The following is a 16488-nucleotide window of genomic DNA, read 5'->3' as shown; positions in this document are numbered from 1 at the left end:
TGTGTGTATTTGTTAGAATTAGCAGTTTTATATCTTTTTTTTTTTCTTTTTTAAAGAAAAAGACTTACCTTCTCATATTCAGGAGATGCATAGAAGAAAGGAATTTCTGGATCATCAACTAGATGAACTTTCCCGCCAGCGTGCTTTATGCCGAGGTGGAAGGGAACTACAGGTATCTAAACATTTCTTGATTAGTGTTTTTTAATAGCTCGTAGATAAACTAGTTGATGAGTATTTGATGCCATTCTTTCATTGTGGAATAGCATAATTTGTGTATAAAAATGTACACAGAAATGGTATGCCTTACATTAGGGGTTAAACTTTTTTTAAAAGAACAAAATAGTAAATATTTTAGACTTTGCAGGCCATGTGGAATCTGTTTTAGCCACTGAACGCCACTGTTAATAGCATGAAGGCAGAGTAGATAACACATAAATGATGCCCCAAGGGTTGGCCTGCTTAAGCAGAAAGAGCATACCTGCAATACCCTGAACAGAACTGAATCATACACAGTATTAAGAACTTATTGGACTTCCCTGGTGGTCCAGTGGTTAAGAATCTGCACTTACACTGAAGGGGGCTCAGGTTCGATCCCTGCTCAGGGAACTAGGGATCCCTCATGCCACACAGTGTGGCCACCAAAAAAAGAATTTATCAAATTAACACCTACTAATTGAAACATGGGGTGCTGGTTGTTGGGTTGCTGGATAATGAGCTGATGTTTAAAAACAGACCACAAGAGAAATCGAAATAGAGAAGTTTATTTTCACAGGTCTTGAAAAAGGTATAAGGCATGCCTTGAGGGGCATGGCAGGCAGGTCAAGGGAGAGTGCAGACAGAGAGAGGCAGGCCCTGGCGCACATGTTGTTATCAGAGTCCATGGGTGGTTCCCAGGCTAGGGCTGGATTGGCCAATTGTAACCGAAAGAGCAGGGTTTTGGTAAGTTGCTTGGAGGGCCTTATCTAAAGGGCATATAAGGGGAAGGCACTGGATGGCAGGGGAGACTGTTGATCACAAGAGCTTATGTTGGCTGGTGGGCTGGTGACTCCACGGGCTGCTGTCTAGGGCGTGCGTGTGTGTGAAGGGGCCTAGTGTTAGTCTGGGGTCTCTGCAGGCTGCTTGGCCAAACAAAATGGATGCCAGGGCAGCAGTACCATGGGGTAGCTTAGCTAAACTCTGACACACAGCAATACAGGAATACTGGTATAGAGAAAACACACTGGGTGAATCAGTTTTTCATTGGTAAAGTACTGGCTCACCCTTTTGAAGTGTGAGGCAGTCCATTGGAAAGCATTTTAAAATGCTTAATTTTAATGATGGCATTCTGATTTTTTCCAGAGGCAAGAATTAGATGAAAAAATTGCCAAAGTTTCAAAAGAAAGGCAGGAGCTTGCTTCTAAAATTAAAGAGGTAAGTAGTTCACCTGTAGCATTTTCCTGGTATTACTTTTTCTTTTTTTAAATTATGAAATAGTTCAGACAACCTATGGTCTTTTCTCAATTACATTTAAAAATTTGGGGGAATTCCCTGGCTGTCCAGTGGTTAGGACTCTGTGCTTCCATTGCAGGGGGTGTGGGTGTGATCCCTGGTCAGGGAACTAGATCCCGTGTGCTGCAGCTAAGAGCCCGCATGTCACAACTAAAAGATCCCTCATGCTGCAACTAAAGATCCCACACGCTGCAGGGAAGACCCCACATGCCACAACTAAGACCCAGCGCAGCCAAATAAATAAATAAATAAATAAATATTTGAAAATACAGGGAAAAAAATTACATGTCTGAATTCAGGTAGAGTGACAGTGGCTGGGATGTGGCCCAAGAAATACAAGCACCTTTTTTCTCAGTTTTTGGCTGAAAGCATATACTCTTTTTACTTGTTTTTGATCACAAAAATCCTTCTATAACATGTATAACTTTTCCCAGTATTCTTTGGATATAAAAATATCAACTGACATTTAGATTGGTCAAAGCTAGGATGAGCCAGGTGTGTACCCCATCACCAGAATGCAGCCCTTAATGAAATGAATTGGGGGTCAGGGAAAGAGAGGGTAATACTCAACCGGTAATGGTATTTGTATTTTTGAGCTGAGGTTTTTCTCTTCAATGTATTATTGACCTTCTCTGTGTGGCTAAATAAATATAATTGAACTTAATGCATATTTCCACTAGCAGTTTGTTAAATTAAAAATTATGTGGAAAGCTTTTTATTAAAACTTTAAGCTGAGCCCAAAATTAATCTTCCCACGTTTAAGGATGAAGTCCACGTTTACCGGTATTACGGTTTTTGCCACTGATCACGTTGTTCTGTGGGCCATTAAATTAATTGTACTTGGCAGTTTTACTCATTAGGTGGCTGAGAGGAGAGGTATGTGACAGTTAACATGCGAGCACCAGAAGGCCACAGTTGCCACCCTCTTCTCACATACATGCCTTGGCATCCATGGTTGAATCTATCATATGTTCAGGGATGATTCACGACAGCTTTTTCAGGAGGGGAAATAGGCTAACTGAATCTCTGATGAGAGTACTGGTTTATTAATTCGAACACTGAATGAAATGCATTGTGAGGTGTCATTCATACTGTCAGTCTCCATCACAGTTTATTCCATTATAGTCTGGACCAAGGTTGTTGGATTCTACTGTGGAAGTAGAATGCTTGTCAGTTTCACAGACGTTTTTGTTGGTACTAGCCCTTATAAAAGAGAGAACAATATTATGTACTTAAAAACTAACAGAAAGGGTATGTTCAGGCTTAGTTCTGATCCTGGTTTTACTCAGATAATTCCTTCACAACTCAGTAGAATTACTTAAATCTTTGCTTATTCTGATACCTTACCTCATACATCAGGCTGTAAGAATTGTAATCCACTTTGACCAAATTAAACCCTGAATAAATTTTTCTTAATGTGCTTATTAAATCATGTTCTGAGGTTAGACTCCACTGCAAAGTGTTCTTTCTGGTGGCTTCTGATTATCTTGAATGTTTTTGCTGTTTTCTAGGTTTGAGGTTCCTACCTAACATTTACTAGACATTATTCTGCCACATAATAAGTGTAGTTAGGAATTTATATACCACTGAATGTTGATTAACTTTTATTCTCTTAGGTTCAAGGACGCCCACAAAAGACACAGAACATCATCATCTTAGAGTCCCACATCATCTGCTGCACACTGAGCACGAGTGGTGGTTTGCTGCTCGAGGCTGCTTTCCGTGGGCAAGGGGGTGTCCCCTTTAGTTGCGTCATTGTTGATGAGGTCAGTAAGCAGTCGGCCATACAGCTTTGCCTGAGGAGTAAGGAGTAAGTCTTAGATGAAGAGTGGCTGCCGAGATGTTGACAAAGTGGTCTTTTTGCATCTGATTTTGACCTGCCATTACATGTGTATTCTCTTATGTTGAAATATGCTGCTAATGACCCACCACGATGAAAATTGCTTTTTCAGTATTGGGACTGTAGTCTTAGGGATTCCTGATTGTTCTTCATAAAATCCCTCCCAAGGATTATTCTAGCTCCTGCTTGGGGTATCTCTGCTTACTTTTTGAAGCATTTTTAATATAACTCTGGACCGCTCTGAGCCACCATATTTTCAGCTAACATCTTTATTCCTACTTCATTCATTGAGCAAACGTTTATTGGGTACCTACTGTTTGCCAGAATGTAGAGCCAGAAGACAAAAGAGATGGAAAATGAGGTACTGAGAACCCATCCCGGAGATCCAAGATCCAGTATTCACCAAAACGAAGGAATAGAAAAGATGGAAGTGATGAAATAATTGAAGGAAATGCCATTGAATTGAAAAGAAGCTTGAGTCTTGCAACTGAGGCGGCCTACTGAGGAACAACGAAGAGAGTGGGATGGGGGTGAGACGCACAGACACGCAGTCCCCTCAGGCATGTGCCCAGCAGGGACAAAGAAGACAAAGCGGGGGGGGGGCTTCCCTGGTGGCGCAGTGGTTGAGAGTCTGCCTGCCAATGCAGGGGACACGGGTTCGAGCCCTGGTCTGGGAAGATCCCACATGCCGCGGAGCAACTGGGCCTGTGAGCCACAGCTACTGAGCCTGCGCGTCTGGAGCCTGTGCTCCGCCACAAGAGAGGCCGCGACAGTGAGAGGCCCGTGCACCGCGATGAAGAGTGGCCCCCACTTGCCGCAACTAGAGGAAGCCCTTGCATAGAAAACAAAGACCCAACACAGCCAAAAATAAATAAATAAAATAAAATAAAATAAAAAAATAAATTTAAAGTTAAAAAAAAAAAAAAAAAAGACGACAAACCAGGGACATGACATGGCCCTTCTAGCTTATGGCTGCTTCCCAAGTGGTAGTGGCACCTGAGTGGCAGCTGACTTCAAAACGTGTGTGGGGGTTTTTTTTTCCCCCCTCGGCGTTTAGAATGTTTTTGTTGTTTTGTTTTCTAACCAAAGAAAGTTCTTATTTTTGATCTTTGGTGCAGAAAGAGAAAGTGTATGTTTCTGAATGGTTACGACTCTTATGAATTGGATAGACTGTATATGGATAAATAAATAATAGAGAGAATTCTGATTATGTCCCATTCTGTCCTCTCGTACCAAGGCCGGGCAGTCTTGTGAAGTTGAAACTCTTACTCCGCTCATCCATCGCTGCAGCAAGCTCATCCTCGTAGGGGACCCTAAGCAGCTCCCTCCCACGGTCATCTCTGTGGTACGTGTCTTCACATTCGTGTTGCTTTAAAGTGGAAGGGGCTTGTTTGGGTTTTTCTGCTTTGGGGGGTGGGGCGGTCTTTCTTGGATCATCATCTCTTACTTGCTGGGAAAAACAGGGAACGGCTGAGAAAAGAGAACCACTGTTACGAGCCTTCATAGTAAAAGTCTCCGGAAATGTTCCTTTGTTCATAATGTGCTTATGCGTGTGTGACAGGAGCAGTGTGAGTGTCACAGACCAGAAGTTTAGGAGGAGGACGTCCCATGTGCAGTGGGCTGTTCCTTTGGGAAAGGCAGTGTGCAGCTGTTCTAAGGGCTGTATCTGATTTATTTTAGTAACATAAACACAAAAACAGTAATAAAAGAAAAACTTTAAAAGCAAGGAAAAGAATCCGGCATCCCTCACATCCTCTGAAAGGGAAGGTGGTGAAAGGAAAGAGATTGTGGGCTGTGCTTGTGGGAAGATGAGCGCCAAAGTTGTGGTCCCCTTCACTTTGTTTCTTAAATCTCACTAAAGATGGCTCCTAGAAATGCACAGCAGAATCAGGATTCAGATGTTTTGGGTAATCTTCATATAGGTCTAGATGACGGTTTTGAAATTTAATGAAATATGAGCATTTTACTGATACATAGATTATTTGTACAAATGTAGAGTAGTGGCTGCATAAACAGTCCCAGAGAACAGACCATTTTCACAGCATTTCTGTTACGTTATGGAAAGAAAGCAAGTTGTTTTTGTTATTATTGTTTTTTGACTTTGGAATCATCAAAATGATAGTGCGGTTCTTCGACGTCTGAACACTCGTGCGTGACTGTTGAAGGGAATAGCCTAGGAGCACCCACGTCCCTGAGTGAAAACCTTGTCCGTAGGGAAGAGCTGCTGCAGGGGACTCTGCTTGTGGAGAACCAGGAGGAGCCAACTCTGTCCTGCATTCTGTGGATAATACAGTGTATCCGAAACTTACTGATTGAACTTCCTGAAGGGCCTTAGCATGTAGCTAGTGAAAAGGGGTTGTTGACAAGCCTCAGTTTTACTGTCTACTTTGGTGATGGATTAAAAACAGCAGAAATGAGAAAAATCCATTTGGGCTTTTCTTATTGTTGCAAAAATAATAGAGGCTTATTGAGAAAATTTCAGAAAATAATTACGAAGTTAATTTTCTCAATATGCCTTTCTAACCCTAGGGATAATTACTATGAACAATTTAGTGAGTATTTGAACAGTTTGTGGGCATGTGTGTGTTGACTTTTTTTTCAGTCTGTGTTCATTGAGTGCCAGGCTAATTCAGGCACTGTTTTTAAGTTCTGGCATCAAGACAGTGATGAAAACAGACAAAAATCCCTGCCCTCATGAAGCTGGCATTCTAGTGGGTAACAGACAGTAAATAAGTTACTAAATTCAGAATGTCAGATGGTTATAGGGAATGTATAAATTTGTGTATATGTATGTAGGTTTTGACCTTGTTTAAAGGTGGCAGAATCAGTCTGTACCACATTACCTTTTTTCCAGTCAGTAAATAGATCAGGAATATATGTTCATGTCAAAACATAAAAATCTCCATCATTTTGTAGGATGGACTCAGTTTTTTTTCTGGAAGTAGATGTGTTACCTCATATAAACCATTTTCTTTTTCCCCAGAGTGAAGTAAATGAGGTTTTAGCTAACTTGAATAGATAAACTTTGCGGGGTATAGATGAAATTGCCAAATGTCTACTAAAAATATTCCCTTTAATTATACAAACCTATTTAATATCACATATATAAATAATCACATATATAAATAATATAAATAAGAAGTAATGCCTATTTTCTCCACTCTGATAGTTTGTGAAACAGGTTTATTAAAACTTTGCACATACATCTTCAATGCTCATATTGTCAACATCACTCATAAAGATTGCATCATCTTAGTGGGTTTTCCAGAGCACATTTTTTGCTTCTGGATTATTTAAGATATAATACTTTTTGAATCTTGATATGATGCTACCATTGAAAAGTATATCCCAAGGCACGACTGTGATAACATTAAGACAGTTTTCTTCATTTGTCAATTAAGTCACTGTGTTTCAGATCACAGGTTTGTAACCCTTTCTTGGATTTATGAAATCAACTTAGTTGCCTGTCTCCTCCACTAGAATGTAAGTCCTGTGACACTTGATCTTATCCACTGTAGACTCTCAGCACCCCAAGTTTTAGCTGCTCGGTATATGATGGATGCATGAAGAAATTGGTCTTTCAGAGGCTTATTTACAGTGACATTCATTATTTTTAGTTGTGAGAGCATAGCCCAGAAATAATTGTTAAAATCTGTGTTACAGTTCTTTGCTGCTTTTATCATCGATTCTTTCAGGTGACCCCTGTTAGCACCAAAATAGCGACAGTTGTGGTCATTCACAAGATCACATCTCGTTCATAAGCAGTATGTGGGTTTTCTAAATAAGGAGAAAATACCTTAACTTTTGTAGTCAAGCTGCATGGTTTTTCTAGGGCTGGAGTCGGAAACATTTTCTTTATCTGAATCTTTGGTTGTTGGTAATACCTTGTACATTTTAGAGCTCAGTGATTGTTTTTTTAATAGTGGGAAAAGTACAAATGAATTCTTGGAGATTATTGCTTTGTTTTCCTCCTTTCAGAAGGCCCAGGATTATGGCTATGACCAGTCGATGATGGCCCGCTTCTACAAACTTCTGGAAGAGAACGTGGAGCACAACGTGATTGGCAGGCTGCCTGTCTTACAGCTCACCATTCAGTACAGGATGCACCCAGACATATGTCTCTTCCCTTCTAATTACGTTTATAACAAGAGCTTGAAAACAAATAGGTGAGTTCTGTTCATTGCATGTTCACCTGTTTTATTTGTAGGTTTGGCTGCTTAGGAAGAATAGCTCTTTTGTTGTGCTTTTAGGTCTTGTTATTAAAAGCATAAAGGTTTAATAATTTTAATTATAAAAGTCCTATTGATTGTAGCAAATGCAGATAAATGAAAAGAAAGGGAAAAAGCGAACCCCTATTTATACTACCCAGAGGTAATCACTGGTAACATTTTGTTATATCTACTTCCAGTCCTTGTACTATGCACATCATTTTTTTACTTTTTCTCTTTTTGGGGGAAAAAAAAAAGCACACCATGCTCTACATAGTATTCTGTAGCTTGCTTTTTTCACTTACTGTATTATGAGTAACTTTCCAATTATGATTGTTATATTTTAATTACGTGGGTCATTCTCCCTAGTACTACTAGAATAGAAATGAAATTCACTTGCTACCTTTCACTAAAATATGTTATTTAAAAGTATTTAATTTTATGTAAAAAGAAGGTCCTTCTTGTCCTCTTACTTTCCCTCGCTCTCTTCCCCAGAAAGAACAAATGGTAATAATAATTCTAAAACGTTTTCTCTTATAATTTGACTTGCATTCTGAATGGTGGCTGCTCTTTTGTAGATTGACAGAGACCATTCGGTGTTCATCTGAATGGCCATTTCAGCCCTACCTCGTGTTTGATGTTGGAGATGGTTCAGAAAAGCGGGATAATGAGTACGTTCTCCTTTTTCTTCAGTCCCCTCTGATGGTCCCAGAATTTTTATATTGTTTCTGTTCATATTTAAATTCAAAATATTTTCCATATAAATCTCTCTGCCTACTGCCAGTGCACAATCATTTTCTTTTAGCTGGGTTGATAACTTCACCTTTTCAATCATAAATTACTGATGTCTTTATATATTTCAGTCTTTTGATTTTTTTTTTCTTAACTGGGTAATGGGGGTTATGTTACCTAACATGCGGTCAGCACTTCAGTAGATCCATGCTGAGATCACAACCGTGAGTAAAACAGACGTGGCCCCAGTGCAAGGCTGCTGTGGTCTTAACAGGGGAGACAGACATTAACCAGGCCATCACCGTGGTGATTAATGATTCTGGTTGGGTTAAGTACTGTGAAGGATAAGTACAGATACAGTTGAGTCAAGGTGTGAGGCAGAGGGTGGACAGTACTTTCAGCATGTTGGATTGTGAATCAGGTGGTTTGTGAATGACAGCGAAAAGGAGCAGTGGTTGCTAATTAGGAAGCACCTCAGAGGAGCCAGGGCTTCTTGTGAGAGAATAAAGGAAGAGGAGCCCGGAGGCTGCATTTGTTAGCACAAATAGAAATGCCACCCCTGTATCATGACGTATGAAGAAATAGAAATTCCACCTCTGCGTCAGGAGAGAGCTGCAGAGCAAGTGGTGTCCTCCGTGAGAATAAGATATTAGTTAATAGCGGTGGAGGGAGGGGTCTCTCAGTGAAGAAGTTAGAAATACGGAGCAGTTGGCTGGGGCGTTGCTATTCCAGAGGGATTGTGAAGGTTGTAGTGGGGTCTGTTGGAATGGAGCAGAGGATTGAGAGTTTACCACATAAGTATTGTGGAGATGGATGGTCACGAGAAGAGTGTTGGCATGAGAGGTGACCGAATAAAGATTTCAGGTATGGAAAAGAAAGCTAGCTGACTGGGTTGTCTGTACAGTAAGTCTTGAAATTAGAATAGTGAGTATTTAAGGCTTTAAAGTGAGACAGATAAGGTAGCCTCGGGAATCAAGGTGCGAGTACAGGGCATCCCCCAGCGTGCACACATGTTGCATTTGGTATGGTAATGAGGGAATGCATTGTAGTTCGGGAGATGAGTTGGGAGTGCAGGATGAGGCCAGCAAGGACAGAGGACGTGATCCTGCTGTAGGGCCCCGTGTTTGTTCATCTCTGGGGGCTGGGTCACATTTAGTCTGTGTGGCTGCCATCCTCTCGGTCATGTGGTGCATGATCTGCATGGCCTGTGGTGGGGAATGCAGGAAGGTAGTACATCTGAAGCACTTTTCTCAGTGTTAGGAAGATAGTAAATCCTTAATGTTAGCTATTCATTAGTCATATCTTCATTATTATTATGAATACTTCCGTTCTCACTGCGGCTATCCCTGTTTTAATAAATGAAGAAACTGGTGCCTAAACATCACTTGACTCCAACCTCTTTTCTGTCATAGAACTTCGTGTTTCACTGGGCAGTTATTTTTATATTTATTCATATGTACAATATTAATGGTCATTATAACAGCCTCTTTGAATCACTGCTGACTGAATAAAGATGAAACCTACCTATGTACCCTTTACTGTAGTGGAAAACAAAGTGGAACTTAACTTAGCAATTGGACTGCTATTAGTTTTGATGTGTTGTATTTTTGTTTTCGTCTTATTTAGCTCATATGTAAATGTTCAAGAAATAAAACTGGTAATGGAAATAATTAAACTTATAAAAGACAAAAGAAAGGATGTTACTTTCCGAAACATTGGCATAATAACCCATTACAAGGCTCAGAAGATGATGATTCAGAAGGATTTGGACAAAGAGTTTGATGGAAAAGGGTGAGGCATCTCTATTTTTACAGATATTTCCAGTTTTTCTGTTGAATTAAAAAGAAGAAAGAGGGGATAGAAGGAAAGAAGAAAAGGAAACTTAACCCTAGGGAGTGGTCTTAGACCCTGGTAGTATAGAACAAGGAGACTAGGACCCCGGCTCCATAGGCTTGCGCTGGGAGGGAGTGTGGTTGCACTTGTAGCCCCTGTAGATGGAGTGCCTCCTGCCAGTTCAAATGTCATCACCGTTACACTTGACAATGGAAGTGACTGAGAAATTCTTCAGGCCTTTCCCTTTAGTTGGATGACTTGTTATCTGAATTCTAACTCTACTGAGAATCATGTATTCACATTTTCACTTAGAATAAAGTATTTAACCCTTTTAGTGCCTTCATGTATAGGGTGAAGATCATGTTTTTGTCTCCTTTATACCTCGACAGTAAAATTAAAAACTAAATATTGGAAATCCATTAACTCAAAAGTTTCTGCACCTAGAAACACACAAACTACCAAATTGACTCTAGAAATAAACAGAAACTTTGGATAGACCTATTAAATGTAAAGAGATTGAGTTAGTAATCACTTTCCAACAGAGAAAAACACAGGACCAGGCTTCACTGGTGGATTCTGTCAAACATTAAGAATTAACACCAGTCCTTTGCAAATGCTTCCAAAAAATAGAAGGGAATACTTTCTAACTCATTTTATGGGGCCAACATTACCCTGATACCAAAGCCATGGAGACATCACCAGAAAAGAAAACTATGGACCAATATCCGTTATGAATACGGGTGCAGAAATTCTCAACAAAATAATGGCAACTGAACTCAACAGCATATTAAAAGGATTATTTACCACAATCAAGTGGAATTTATCTCAGGAATGCAAGGTTGGTTCAACATATGAAAATCAGTCAGTGTGATATACCATATTAAAGGGGGAAACCCCACATGATGGTGATCATCTGAATAAATGTGGAAAAGACATTTGACTGAATGCAGCAACCTTTCATGATAAAGATAGTCAACAAACTAGGAATAGAAGGGAACTTCCTCAACCTAATAAAGAGCATCTATGAAAAACCCACAGCTAAACCATCATACGTGATGCTAAGATTAAAAGCTTTCCCCCTGTGATCAGGAAGGATGCCTCCTCTCACTGCTTCTGTGCAGCACTGCATTAGACGTTCTATGCGGAGCAGTTAAGCAAGAAAAGGAAAGAAATGGCATCCATATTTGAAAAGAAGTAAAAGTGTCTCTTCACAAATGGCATAATCTGGGACTTGCCTGGTGGTCCAGTGGTTAAGACTCCATGCTTCCACCGCAGGGGGCATGGGTTTGATCCCTGGTCAGGGAACTAAGATCCTGCACGCCGCGTGGCCAAAAAAAACACCAAAAACCAAAAAAAACCAACAAAAAAAACAAATGGCATACTCTTACATATAGAAAACCCTTAAAAAATCTATGCAAACTACTGGTCCTTATAAACAAGTTCAGCAGAGTTGTAGGGTACAAGATCAGTATACAAAAATCAGTTGTATTTCTGTACACTATAGAGAAATCTGAAAAAGAAAATTTTTTTAAATTCCATTTATAATAGCATCATAAAGAACAAAATACTTAGGAGTAAATGTAACCAAAGAAGTGTGAGCTCATACACAGAAGGACAAAACGTTGTTGAAAGAATTTAAAGAACTAGATAAATGTAAAGCCATTTCATGTTCATGGATCGGAAGACTTAATATTGTTAAGGTGGCACCATTCCCCAGGTTGATCTACAGATTCATTGTTATCTCTGTCAAAATTCCAACTACCTTTTTTTACAGAAATGGACAAGCTTATTCTAAAATTCACATGGAAGTGCAAGAGACCCTAAAGAGCTTGACAGAGAGCAATGTTGGAGGGCTCACACTTCCCTCTTTCAAAATTTACTACAAAGCTGTCAACACTGGTACTGTCATAAGGGTAGACATATAGACCAATAGAATAGAAGTGAGATTCCAGAAATAAATCCATACATTTATGGCCAGTTGATTTTCAACAAGGGTGCCAAGCCTATTCATTGGGGAAAGAATAGTTTTTCAACAAATGGTGCTGGAATAACTGGATATCCACATGCAAAAGAATGAATTTAGACCCCTGTCTCACACTGTATACAATAATTAACTCAAAATGAATTAGAGCCCTGAGTCTAAGAGACAAAATTATGAAACTTACAAGGAAACAAAGGTAAATTTATATGACCTCAGATTAGGCAACAGATTCTTAGATATGATACCCAAGCACAAGTAACCAAAGGAGAAGTAAATTGGCCTTCTTAAAAATTAAAAGCTTATGTGTTTCAAAGGACACACTATCAAAAGAGTGAAAAGTCAACACACAGAGTGGGAGAAAATACTTGCAAAATATTTATCTGATAAGTCATATCCGGAATATATAAAGAACTCATACAACTTAATAAAATGATTAACTTTTTAAGAGGGCAAAGGATGTGAATAACATTTCTCAAAAGAAGATAAAAATCCAACAGGCACATGAAAAGCTGTTCCACATCATTTGTCATTAGGGAAATGCAAATCGAAACCACAATGAGGAGATAGCATTTCACACCCACCAAGATGACTATCATTACAAAAAAATAAAAATAACGAGTTTTGGCAAGGATGTGGAGAAATTGGAATACTTACACATTGCTGGTGAGAAACTGTAGAAAACAGTTTGGCAGTTCCTCCTAAAGTTGAACATAGAATTACCACGTGACCCAGCAATTCCACTCCTAGATACATACCTGAAAGAATTGAGAAAGGGTTCACACAAAAGCTTGTACATGAATGTTCGTAGCAACATTATTCATGATAGTCAAAAAGTGGAAACAACCCAAATGTCCAAAATTTGTACATAGGTAAAAAATAAATTGTGTATCTGTACAGGCTAATAGTCGTAGGAGGAATGAAGTACTGTTACAGTCTACGACACGGATGAACCTTGAAAACATGCTAGGTGAAGGAAGCCCAACACAAAAGGTCCCATATTTTATGATTCCATTTATATGAAATTTCCCATATAGAAAAGTCCATAGAGACAGACAGTAGATTAGTGGTTGCCAGGGCCTGGGGAGGGGGAGATAGAGACTGATGGCTGATAGGCACAGGGCTTCTCTCCTGGGTGATGGACATGCTATGAAATTAGATAGCGGTGATGGCTGTACACTGTAGTGAATGACAACACCACCAAATGGTGTACTTTAAAATGGTGAATTTTGTGTTATGTGAATTCTATTCCAATTTAAAAAGATAGCATTAAAAAAGTAAGAAATACTACTGTATAAATATGTATATTTAATAATTATCTTTTTTCAGTAAATATGTTTCTCTCTTCGTAAATAGGCCAGCAGAAGTAGATACCGTGGATGCCTTCCAGGGTCGTCAGAAAGATTGTGTTATTGTTACATGTGTCAGAGCAAATGCCATGCAAGGCTCAATTGGGTGGGTAACTGTCATTATTGATTCTTTGCTTGTTTATGATCCAGAGTTAGATCTTTTTTTTTTTTTTTTTTAATTTTTATTTATTTATTTAATTTTGGCTGTGTTGGGTCTTCGTTTCTGTGCGAGGGCTTTCTCTAGTTGCGGCGAGCTGGGACCACTCTTCATCGCGGTGCGCGGGCCTCTCACTGTCGTGGCCTCTCTTGTTGTGGAGCGCAGGCTCAGTAGTTGTGGCTCACGGGCCTAGTTGCTCCGCGGCATGTGGGATCTTCCCAGACCAGGGCTCGAACCCGTGTCTCCTGCATTGGCAGGCAGATTCTCAACCAGTGCGCCACCAGGGAAGCCCCCGAGTTAGATCTTTTTAATCACTGTTAGAGAATACCATCATTTGCTCTATTTTCTTATATAAAAAATTGAGTAATATCTTGAAGGTTTCTTTTTTAAGTTGTGAAGTTGATCCACTGTTAGGTCTGCTTCTCTTGGTACCTTGTGTATTAACCCATGTCACAGTGTGAATCTGTTTTTTCACTTGATAAGAGTGAAACAGATTATTGAATCCAGTATATTTTGCAGGGGCATGTTCCTCTCCATGGTATGTGTCATAATTGATCTACTATCATATTTTTAGGATCTTTTAAGGCTTAAAAATCATACCATTAAAATTTCCAATATCTCATCCAAGTCAAAATAGGAAATCGACAGACAGATGCATCACTTTGAAAGAAAGCACTGGGCATCTTGTTTGTTTGCTGTCCTTAATGGGAATTGCTTCTGTGCCAGGTCCTGCACCATGACCTTAAAGCAGGAGCCCAAGAAAAGCTGTCTGAAACGCCTGTGTCTCACCTACACTGACATGCCGAGTCATTCTGAAGAAAGAAGTAACTTTTTTTTTCCTTCTGTTGCTTAGGTTTCTGGCAAGTTTGCAGAGATTGAATGTCACCATCACACGAGCCAAGTACAGCCTCTTCATCCTGGGACATTTGAGGACCCTGATGGTAGGTACATTCTAGAGAACCAGAGAACTCCGGAGTTTGCCCATCATGACTGATACCGGGTTGAGGTTTTGTTTTTATTTTTCATCAAAGTGGAATGATTTCGAGGCTACAAACAATAATGAGCCTCTTCCCCCTGGTTGTTATGTCCTCCAGCAGCTTCTTCCTGGGAGCTTTTGTAATGCCTAAACCGCTCACCCTTTCTTAGCCCAAGACCCAGGTATCCATAGTTTACTCTCAAGATGACCTTTAAAAAAAATTGATTCTACATCGTAGAATTGTTAGGAAGACATGTAAACCCATATATGTAAAGTGCTAGAAGATTGGTTAGCACTTAGTAAACACTCAGTAAATGTGGCTATTAGCCTAGCTTCATGCCAGAGAGAGGGGGAATGTGCAGGGAAGTGCGTGGATCTTCATTTCTGTCTTGGCACTTAGAGCAGCACTGCTTGCTGTTTCCCTTGAGGGGTGAGTGGCATCAGAGCTCCTCCGTCAGTACAGATACTCCTCTAGAAGGAGGGGCAAGTTTACATCTGTAGTCGACAAATAGTGCAGCTTAATTTGGTGAATCACAGCTAGATAAAGCATATATTTGCTGCCTGTCTCATTAGGTGTAATAACTCAGTTTCTCTAATTTCTGTATTTAACAGAGTCATTGGTTTATCTCAGGAGAGGTGCCAACTCAGTAGGTTTTTCCCCTGTTTTGGTTAGTTCCACCAGAGGGCGCACAAATACAATCTTTCTCATTCAACTCTTACCTAGATCTGTGGTCTTCAACCTTTGTTGTTTGTGTACCCCCTTGAAAGAATGTTTAAAAGCTGTGTATCCTCCGTTTTTAAGTTTATATTGAAAATTTTTCATCGTAAGTGTTGATAAAGATTTTGTTTCTAATGTATTGTAAATATTTGACATTTAAAAATAAAGCTATTAAAAATAAATCCATTATGCCACTCTTAAATATATCCAGTGGAATAGAGAGCAGTGTTATTCTTTCTGCTCTTTAAAATTGAATTGCCATTTATACTGTTTAGGATAAAATTCAGTGGGGGTAGTTTATATATTTTCATAATTAAAAGCCTTTCTGTTAATATGACTATTAGGCTTTTCTGCCACAAAAAATTTACATGTAAATTTGAAAGTTTAAAGAATTGGTTTTCATAACTATTTGGGGAAACTGTGTGAAGGGTGCGTGGAACCTCTGTACTGTTTTGGTAACTTCCTGTGAATCTATGGTTACCTCAAAGAGTTTTTTAAAAAATTATTTTTCCTGTGACCATAAGGATCTGAGTATTAACGAACGATATCTTGTCAGTTGAGTAACGTATTAACAGTTACTATTTTCACACAGTTGAATTTTGATAATGTTCAAACCCGAAAAGTAAAATGTTTATAGAGCTGTGTCTCTTAGACGCCCTGATAGCGGGAGCCTTCATGGGCGCCCCTCTGTTTACCACCCCCTCTATTTGACACCCAGGCGTGTTTACCTCCCCTAGCCGTGCGCCCTGTGGTCAGATTTGGGACAGGTGAGAGTTGTGGTGGTTGTGAAGGATGGAGTGGAAGGGCAGAAAAGCCCCAGGAGGACATAGGGAACTGGGGTTTGGAAGCTGAGGTTTGGAAATTGATTCCCAGAAAACGTTCTCACATCCCCCCGAGGAAGTCTCTGTGAGCCCCAGAGTCACCGTCACGCAGATTTGAAGCCCACTGACATCTAGCTGCGGTATAGACGTTATTATCTTCACTCTGGGAAGCCAGTGTGACAAAAAGAGACCGACAGAACAGAATAGAAAAACTTCCAGTTTATCATTTGGACCTTGCAATCCAACTTACGTATTTGTCCTTGGGCTTCCCCCCACCCCAGCCTCTTTTTTTTTTTTTTTTGGTTCTTCAGCCCAGTTTCCCTTATGGAGATGGAATCAGTGATTAAGGCACTTGGTTTCCTCTGAGAAATCAAGACTAATAGCTCCT

General features: G+C 39.8%; 1 protein-coding gene across 10 annotated transcripts in view; it reads left to right on the top strand.

The window, feature by feature from the left end:
• The window catches only part of SETX (senataxin), an 88925-nt gene that overhangs the window by 69317 nt on the left and 3120 nt on the right, over nt 1-16488 (top strand). For 7 of the 10 annotated variants that reach the window (XM_082400661.1, XM_082400657.1, XM_082400658.1 and 4 more), the window contains 9 exons: nt 57-172; nt 1339-1410; nt 3105-3254; nt 4566-4673; nt 7307-7494; nt 8115-8207; nt 9895-10059; nt 13436-13534; nt 14439-14526. In XM_082400661.1, the coding sequence (XP_082256787.1) occupies nt 57-172; nt 1339-1410; nt 3105-3254; nt 4566-4673; nt 7307-7494; nt 8115-8207; nt 9895-10059; nt 13436-13534; nt 14439-14526 (1079 nt within the window). Of the gene's footprint in view, nt 1-56; nt 173-1338; nt 1411-3104; nt 3299-4565; nt 4674-7306; nt 7495-8114; nt 8208-9894; nt 10060-13435; nt 13535-14438; nt 14527-16488 lie in introns of those variants that run through there. The other 3 variants (XM_082400655.1, XM_082400663.1, XM_082400664.1) reach the window with 3 other exon arrangements.

This window comes from Balaenoptera borealis, assembly GCF_965194805.1.
Source record: "Balaenoptera borealis genome assembly, chromosome: 8".
Taxonomy (NCBI): Eukaryota; Metazoa; Chordata; class Mammalia; order Artiodactyla; family Balaenopteridae; genus Balaenoptera; species Balaenoptera borealis.
Note: the sequence above shows the minus strand (reverse complement) of the source record. Positions and strands in the feature narration are given on the sequence as shown.